The sequence below is a fragment of the Branchiostoma belcheri genome, unplaced genomic scaffold (genome assembly GCF_001625305.1).
Source record: "Branchiostoma belcheri isolate BF01 breed outbred unplaced genomic scaffold, Haploidv18h27 scaffold161, whole genome shotgun sequence".
Lineage (NCBI taxonomy): Eukaryota > Metazoa > Chordata > Leptocardii > Amphioxiformes > Branchiostomatidae > Branchiostoma > Branchiostoma belcheri.
The window spans coordinates 113,774-123,429 of record NW_017803058.1 but is presented as its reverse complement, the minus strand read 5'-3'; the positions used below and the strand labels follow the sequence as shown (position 1 = coordinate 123,429).

The following is a 9,656-nucleotide window of genomic DNA, read 5'->3' as shown; positions in this document are numbered from 1 at the left end:
AACCGCCTTTCGGCGTAACACACCAGCTTCGCAGGCACGCGGCGCGGCGGCAGCTGGCTATATTACACCGATCGACTTGTTACACCTAACCCTTGAACTTCTAGCTCTAGACATTGTTTAAAGCTATCTATTGACAATGCCCCTACTGTACTTGGTGACAGTGAGTTCCACTCTGCGATAGTTCTAGGAAAGAATGAATTCTTGAACACCTCAATCCTTGGTTGATAACTCTGGTACTTGAATGCGTGGCTATTTCTTGTTCTCTTCTGGGCTGGTATTAGGTACTTAGTAGTTGGGACATCCACCAGTTTATTAGTCATTTTGTACATCATGCATAGTCTAGACATCTTTCTTCTGTCTTCCAGTGAGGTCCACTGTAGGTTTCTTTTCATTTCTGTGACACTAGCACCTCTTACATAGTTGTTCATACAGAATCTTGCAGCTTGATTCTGTACCCTTTCCAATTTGTCTTTGTCTTTCTTTGTATATGGATCCCATACTGTAGCAGCGTATTCTAGGTTCGGTCTTACAAGTGACGTGTATGCAAGTGATTTTACTCTAGTTGGACATGCCCACAGATTACGTTTAATCACTCCCAATGTCTGTTTCGCCTTAGTTGTGATATTATTAACATGTGCACCCCACTTCAGTCCGCTTGTCATCGTGACGCCCAGATACAGATGGGTTTTTGTGGTTGCTAAAGCCTGACCACAAAACTGGTAGCTAGTTGCATGTGGTGTTCGTTTGTTTGTTATGTGCATAATGTAGCATTTTTCGGGATTAAACTGCATGAGCCATTTGCTTTGCCATTCTTCCAGGGTGTTCAGGTCTTTTTGGAGAAGTTGTGAGTCGGTCTGTGTAGAAAGCTCTACATACAATAGACAGTCATCGGCAAATAACCTCACATTTGAGTCAAGCTGATCTGGTAGGTCATTTATATACAAGAGAAAGAGCAATGGCCCCAGGACGGTTCCTTGAGGGACCCCAGACGCTACTTTAACTGGAGCCGACGCCTTCCCTTCAACCACTACTGTTTGCTCCCTGTTGGTCAGGAAAGCCTTTAACCAATTCAGCGTAGGGCCTTGGATTCCATAATACTCCAGTTTTGAGATGAGCCTGCCATGGGGGACTTTATCAAAGGCTTTAGTGAAATCAAGTATTGCTAAATCTACCTGCCGTTTACTGTTTAGTGCGCCAGCTATGTCATGGACTGTTAGTATAAGCTGTGTTTCTGTGGATCGTTTGGCTCTGAATCCATGCTGGTAATCCGTTAATATACTGTAACTTTCTAGGTGCTTCATGATTTGGCTATGGATAATATGTTCAAGTAGTTTGCAGGATATGCAGGTCAGTGAAACAGGTCTGTAGTTGCTGGGGACCGCTCTATCTCCTTTTTTTAAAGATGGCGCATATATTTGCATCCCTCCAATCTTTAGGGATTTCTGCAGTGTTTAGCGAGTGTTGGAAAATATTGGTTAGAACAGGCGCGATTTCACTAGCCGTCAACTTGAGGAACCACGGTGGTATTTGGTCTGGTCCGGATGCTTTAGAGGGATTGAGACCTTGAAGCATTTTTTCGACACCATCAGTAGAAACTACTATATGTTCCATTGGAGGAGTACAGGGCTGGCCTAGAGATGGCATATCTGTGGTGTCTTCCTCTGTGAAAACACTTTTGAACTGTGAACTGAGTACTTCTGCTTTTTTCCCACTGTCACTGATGATGGTATTTCCCACCTTTAGGGGTGCTACCCCGACAAGGTCTTTCCTCAGTCCTTTTATGTACGACCAGAATGTTTTGGGTTTGTCAACTATAGCTTCTCCCAGTATGTCTGCCACGTATTTAGAGTGTGCTTGTCTTATGCTTTTCTGAACTCCCTTCTTAACTCTCTTATATTTGTTCCAGTCTTCCTCTTGGCCTGTTTTCTTAGCTTTGTTATAGAGCCGCTGCTTCTTACGACAGTGCCTCCTTAGGTTTCTGTTGAACCAAGGCAAGTTGTATCTGCTTGATGTTATCTTACTTGGGATGTGCTTGTTCATCGTGTCTTTCATTTTGTCTTTCAAGTCTGACCACTTCTGTGTAACTGACATATCCTGAGTTCTTTTGTGAAAGTTAGTTGCATAATCCGTTAGGTCTTTCTTAATGGCTGGTTCGTCGGCTTTTGTGCGGATGTACACTTTTCTCTTAGGTTTCCTGTTTTGTTTCAGTGCCAGGTTAACGTCCACTAGAACCATGTCGTGGTCACTTATCCCCGGGACTACTGTGGTCTTCTCAATTATGTTGGGGTTATTGACTAAGACCAGGTCCAAGAGATTACCATTTCTAGTTGGTTCCTGGACTGTTTGAAATAACCCGTGGTTATCCATTAGGTTTAGTAGTTTCTCTGCTTGGCCTGTGTAGGCCTGACTGTTGTCAGCTACAGTAGTATCCCATTTGATGCCAGGGGTGTTGAAATCGCCATTAATGATCACATTGTCAGAGTTTATTTTTGCTCCCATTTTACCTATAGACCTGTCAAGTTCATCCAGACTATTGCCCTGGTCTGATGGGGGTCTGTAGTATGTACCTATTATCAGTGGTTTTCTTCCTGCAAGTTTAGTTTGTGTCCACAGAACCTCGCAGTCTGTGTCAAGGTCTGGCCTATGGGTAACAATTAGATCATCTCTGTTGGCCTGAAATACACCACCTCCTTGGCCAGTTTGTCTGTCTTTCCGGTGTGCTATGTAGTTGCTGGGGAATATTTCACTACTTGCTATATTTTGGTTGAGCCATGACTCTGTACCTGCTACTATATCTGGCTTGTAAGTGTCAACTACTGTCGCCAGTTCAGCTGTTTTGTTCCGCACACTCTGACAGTTTACTAGCAGAAGTTTACTTTTAGATCTCTTGTGACTATGACCCCTCGTTTGAGAATTACCCTGCTTTGATTTAAGTGGGGTGGATGAAGCCATTGGGATTTCGTCTGGTAAACTTGAGTCAGAACTCAGCGTGTCAAATGAGTTTACTGAATGGAATGTTTCATCAGTGATATCGAATATGGCCGATGCAAAGTTGGGTATACCACAGTCACAACATACCCACGAGTATGATCGGTGGGTTTCTAGTGCACTGTATACTTGAGAACATAGCCCAATGCAGTCACTGTGGTACCATCTGTCGCATTCATCACAGCATATTGCATTATGGGTGTTACGTACTGCCTTGTTACAACTCCCACATGGAAACTCTTGGAGAGATGTAAGGAATGCAAGAAAAGTGTTTCAATGGTACTTTGGAAAAATTTGCCTGTATAACGCATTTCAGGCTCTAAAAGATAGGTAGATTCATACAGAGCTCTAGCCAGCACCCTTTTTTCTGTCAATTGCAGGAACTTTGTGGCCTGTGTGTGACGGAAAAATTTTGAAACGAAACTGTCAACCTTGAATTGATGGACAAAATTGACAAAATCTTTGGTAAAAATATAAAAACATCCAAAGGACCACTAAAAACCACTCTCAGCCCCATGATTTGCCTCTGGAAATGTGGGAAATTCAAAGGCTCAAAAAAAAAAAATTTTGTTCACAGACCCCTCTAGATTGCGAGCACTCTTCCCCAGGTCCAATCATGAACCTGGGCTGACAAAAAAATTTCAAGTTGGCTAGAGCTCTGGATCCATGATAGATTACATACTGTAGAAAGGTATTAGGAGGCAGTGTACAAAATACTTTTTTGAACCAGGTTGCCAGTGGGCAACCTACAGCAAAAATTAGGTTGCCCATCAGAATTTTAGGTTGTCCCACCTATACATGTAACTTACTACTTTCCTCCTATTAAGTAATGTTACATATACATAAGCCTTTGACAATATTTCTAACAGCCTTTGGTTAACTGATACTAGTAATAGCCATTATTAATACCTAAAATTAAAAAGCATCTGCCAGATACAGTGGTGCAAGCCAAGTGGGTATGATTTGAGGCGGCATTCTTAAAATTCAGGTAGCACACTGGGCTACCTAGGTTCAAAAATAGGTTGCCCCAAGTAAAATTTGGTTGCCCGGGACAACAGGGCAACCAGGTATTTTGCACACTGGGAGGGAGGGGTAAGTCACATTGTACGAGCCCTTGTGTCTTAGTTTGAAATGGGATTTTCAGACGGTTGTGTTTTTTCAGTACAGTTCCAGACCTGGAAGATATCGCATGGCCGGATATATTACATCCACTAAGCATAGGGGGAAAATCCAGATGGTATAATACTAAGCAATTTATGTGATATTGCTTTCAATTGCTTTCACAGAGACAAAGTCTTGTAGAATGGTGCCATATTTCCAAGCCTAATACCACAACAATACAGAACCAAATATTGCTCATTATAGTAATTGTTATTTTGCAGAACTTTATTGCACGACAATTGTACATAATACATTTCATGTACAACATATAGCAACAACTATCAAAAGGCTATATACTGCTTATATACTATATATTATCTCTGGCAGCTATAATCTTTCCATAAGAGCCTTCTGGATGTAGTGGTCAAACATACATTTGTAGCTTAGAACATTTAACATATAGTGCCTATGGAGAAGTCAGTAGCTCTGATCCTTAAAATTACTGCAGTGAGCTTTACACTTTAGTTCAGCTTTTCCAGCCATATGGAAGCAAACTAGTAGTAATAACTTTTACATTGGACATCGCATAACCTTTCTTCCCAGTTATGAACTTTTTACGTATATGAGTTCCTGATATTAAGCCTTCATCAAAAAGAGAACTTTTTTTACAAGAGGCAGTCAACTGTAAGGCAGAGTCATCTTTATACTTGATGAAAGTTCATCTCAAGCCTGAAATTGCCTTTTACTGTAAATCATAAATTATTCGCTGCACTCCTATATAAAAATCGCAGTTTTCGCGGTCACTTCTGGAACTTATCATTACCGTGAAGAAATAATTTGCTGACTTTCTTTTTGCTGTCATCGAAACGTATACCGGTAGTTCAGCGAACATGTCCATTTTTCTCAGACCGCAAAATTTTGCTACTGTAAATGTAAAGTGAATTACAGTATCTCTGCCAGTGTCCTTTTTTCTGAGCTTGTTAGACCTTATTACGAGAAAAATGCCAACCTTTATAGGGAAAAGTCAGCCTATGTCAGTGGCAGCTTGACCAGCATCTGTGTAATTTCTCCCAGGATTTTAACTTGTAGACATAAATAAATGGAATATTACTATTAGAGGACTAGAAAGGGTAGGGTTAAACATTTGCAGAAAGGTTTTGTCCTCAGTTGTAAAGAGAATGTTGTGGGGTTAATTAAGTTACATTCTTCTTTATTAATGTTAGTTAATTCTCAGGCATTGAACACTTGTTTTGTACTTATTCACAAATTGTTCTATTATTGAAATTAAAAGTTAAACTTTAAACTAGAAAAGTAACACACTCGCTTTTTAGGAATACTTATAGATGAAAAACTTAATTGGAAGATACATATAGATTTGATTTGCAATAAGATTCATAAGAACATAGGCATCATTAGAAAAATAAAGACCCTCCTCCCACGAAGAATATTTATAACATTATACTACAGTCTAATATATCCGTATCTATCATACTGCAATTTCATTTGGGCGAGCACTTACACAACATCAATTAAACCACTCTATCAACTGCAAAAACACTTTGTTAGAATTGCAGCTAACACACACTTCACAGCACACTCAGCACCTCTGTTTCGTGAACTAAAAATCATAAATGTATATGACTTAAACAAATTACAAATAGCCATTTTTGTTCATAAAATCGTTCATAATACCAATAGTTTACCAGATCAATTCAACACTTTTTTTACATTCAACTCAGACATTCACCAGCACAATACGAGACAACATAACCATTTAAGGCCGATCAAGACTAAATCTACACAAAAACAATTCTCAATAGCATATAGAGGCCCCATCGTCTGGAATAAGTTAAGCCAACTGTTACAAAACTGTCAGTCAACTCCTGTATTTAAAAAACTTCTTAAAAACTTTTTTCCTACAGAATCCCAGTACATCCACAATCTGATTTGTTTGTTTTCCTTGTTATTGTTAATATTTTGTTTTAATTCTTATGTTAATTATTTAATCAGTTTAATCTGTAAAATCTACCTGAATTACAGGTATAAGACTTTTGTTTAATTTCGTTTTAGTTAGTTTATACACCTCAGTTATTATTTCTGTGTCTTGATTTTGTTTAATTACTGATAGTTTAATCATTTTATTGTTTAATTTTGATGTTTCATTTAAATATGTTTTGTCATAAGTTATCTTTGCTTGGGGTAGGCCTCTAGAAAAACCACCCAGGTTTCTGGCCTACCCCGCACATTCTTTGATTATTATTATTTGATTGTGTAATTGTTTTTAATATACGTGCAAATGGTAAATAAACAAATAAATAAATAAACATTTGCAAAGCAAACGCATAATGTTTACCTTTGCATATGGTCTGCTCTGTTACTTCTTGCTCGAACACATTCACATACATGTACATGTGTATATGTGACAGGATTCTAAATCCCTCCTACTATGAAATTGCAACATTATGTAACCCAACACCAGTTACCATGGTGACAGATGTCAACAAATCAGGTCATTGACCAGATCAGAGGTAATTTCTTTGGAGAAGAAGAAGAAACTGAGCAAAAACAATGTTTTCCTTCGGTAAACATGATAATTAAGTGTGGGGAAACTTTGACACAGATTAGTTGAAAGCTTGCACAGATAAAACACGACAGCCATCTTACCATGTAGGTCTGTATCTACTCAAGGCTATTCATTTTATTCCCTCAGCAACTTTGTCGAATAAATTTCTATCCTTGACGACTCTGTGTTGACTCATAAGAAATAAATTGCAGTACGGCATATTACATCTCGCGATATAACTGTCTTACTGTGGTGATTTTATGAACCATCATAGCGAAGTATTCCTGAGAGTAATAGTTATAGTAGAGTTATGACAACAGATGGGAATTTTATGCTTGTAGTGAGGTGTAAAACATATGCCATAAAGACTTCTGTAGACGCATTTTGTGGATGATGAATGTTTAGAAGGTGCATGAAACTCATTCTTTCTGGAAATGTAGCCGTCTGAAATCAGGCATGGGTTTGATTTAATCTTGTGTCTTTGGATGGATGCGGACATCAATGACAAGCAACTACAACAATGGTACAACCAGTGACATTGATCCAAATACTGTAATTCTGATTTTTTTTCACATTACTTTTATGTTCACAGTTTTGGCGGTCACTTCTGTACTGTGAACTTATCTTTTCTTTTCCTGCGCCACTGTGAACATGTAGTTCTGTGTATACCTTCATTTTTCTCACACTGTGAACTTTTGCTACCGTGAACATAAAGTGAAGTACAGAAAAACATGCAACTGTTACCACATACAGTACAGTGCCTACTTGTAGATACATATCATACATTTAAGAATAATATGAGTTTTGTCTTGAAAGTTAATATGTGTTGGCAGATGTCATTATGCTGTAAGTTTAAACTATATTTGAGTACCACAAGTCCATTATTCTTTGTGTTAGAAATTACAGTTTAAACTTAAGGCATAAGAATAAGATGAGTTTTGGTTTTTGTCTCTTCAACTTTGGGAAGACTTACACATTATAGTATACATCCAGTGCAATAGCTCAATTGGTAGAGTGCTCGCTTTGTAACCGGGAGGTCGTGAGTTCAAACCCCGGCCGGGTCATACCAAAGAATGGCACACACTTCTTTCTCTGCTTAGCGGACCAGACCCCTGCTGTAGTGCCTTGCACAACTGCGTGTCGCCCAAGGGCCACAGAAATGGATATGGGCACCACCCCTATGCTCTGCAATAGAGTGGAACAGGACCTTTTTTATAGCGTCTGTCGTATCTGTGTTGTTTATCAGTTGTTTTGTTGATTTTTCCAGGCGTTGAAAACGTACCACCTGTACCATGCCGAGAGTGCTGTGGCGGAGGGGAAACTGAAGTCAGTCGAGAGCAAACTGCTGAAAACCGACGACAAAGCCAGGCCATCCAAGAGGGTCAAAACCATGCAAGAAAAGGTACATGCTTTACATGTTTAATACAGGTATTCGTATTTGCACACACACATAAGAATCACTGAGCATGTGCTTCTGTAGACAACCTGTCTCCTCGCTTCCTAGTCATATCATCAAGGCCTCTGGGTACAATATCATTTCATTAAAACTAATAAATTAAAGATTAATTTCATCTACAACATTGAGATGATTGAAGGTTTTCGACTTGTTATCAGATTTCCAATAATCCTCGGAAAGACAAACACATGTTATAGTTATCCAGCATAAAGTAATAAAGACAAAGGCAGAATGTAATAATTATGTAAGGTTTAGTCTGTGACATGAGACATTACATTTCAGTTTTCACAAAGACAAACACACTATATATATATATACATCATCATGTTATACACCGTCTGTACATTTTATGTGTAATTTTCTTCCATTGCACACATACAATTTTGTTTCCTCTTTGTCTGCTACTTTCTCCATGCACTTTTCTTTGCTTTCTGTCACATTTTGCTTTGCTATCATCTCTCTCTGTCTCTTCTTCCTCCTCTCAGCAGTGTGTATTCAGGTGCATGTTGTTGCAGATGCAGGGACAAATAGCAGCTGTCTGCGGCTGACTGTGATAGCATCTGTCTGCTTGTTTGTTTGTGTGTGCAGGTGTTTGAGATAAACAGTTCATGATGTAAGCAGGTTGCCTGGATGTGGAGTGCTTGAAAAATCTGGTCCAGTCTTGTGTGCTTGAATGTGATAAAAAAGGCGGCATGATGCAAAGTGCTCAAGCTTTCAAATTTAAAAGGTCCCTTCTATTGCTGTGGCTATAATGATATTGGTATTGGACAGTTTTCAAAGTCTCAAAGTCATAACTGTGGGAGAACATTGTGTACATGTGGTAGAATAAGGTCCACAATCATACCCAGGTGTCAAAGGATAGCATCTTTGTATACATGTACCTGCTCACCTCAGAGGTCAAGTACTTGGGCTAAGGAAAAAAATGTGTTTGCTGTTTCCCAACCAAACCTAGAAAAACTGCCGACCCTAGCTATAGCCTTTTCTTTTGTGTGTGAACCCCTGCAAGAGACATAAGTTTTCGAGATGATTGAGCTTTTCTACTAGCTCCATGAAACATTGTACAATTGGTTTTCCAACATTGACATTGGAACTGTACGTACATGTACCCTCATGCAAGTTTTACTTTGTTAAACTGTATGGTATAAGTTGGATCACTGAAGATTGCCTAAGGCCACACCAGTTTAATTTGTTGGTTCTCGGATTTTTTCAGAAAAAATATGAAGCGACAGGGCGAAAAAAAATAAAAATAAAAACAGGTCTAGGCATCCTATTATAGGCTTAAATGCTACAAAATGAGCCATGACGTCAACACAAAAGGCTGGGTTAAAATTTAAACATTGAATTTTGAACTTTTAATCAAACCACTGCAATGATAGATGGGAAAGACTGTACAAATAGGAAGAAAAGGACTTTTCCTCAACTGTTGGGGGGCAAAACATGATCATTTTTTCAGTTGATTTCAGGACCAGAATCAATTTTTTTTTTTTTGCAAATCAGATAAAAACGAGAGGCGAATCCGAGAACCAACAAATTAAATTGGTGTGGCCT

At 38.9% G+C, this 9,656-nt stretch overlaps 1 protein-coding gene across 4 annotated transcripts in view; it reads left to right on the top strand.

The window, feature by feature from the left end:
* The window catches only part of LOC109466253 (SLIT-ROBO Rho GTPase-activating protein 1-like), a 105,282-nt gene that overhangs the window by 65,165 nt on the left and 30,461 nt on the right, over nt 1-9,656 (top strand). For all 4 annotated transcript variants that reach the window (XM_019763928.1, XM_019763927.1, XM_019763930.1 and 1 more), the window contains exon 5: nt 7,920-8,054. In XM_019763928.1, the coding sequence (XP_019619487.1) occupies nt 7,920-8,054 (135 nt within the window). The remainder of the gene's footprint in view (nt 1-7,919; nt 8,055-9,656) is intronic.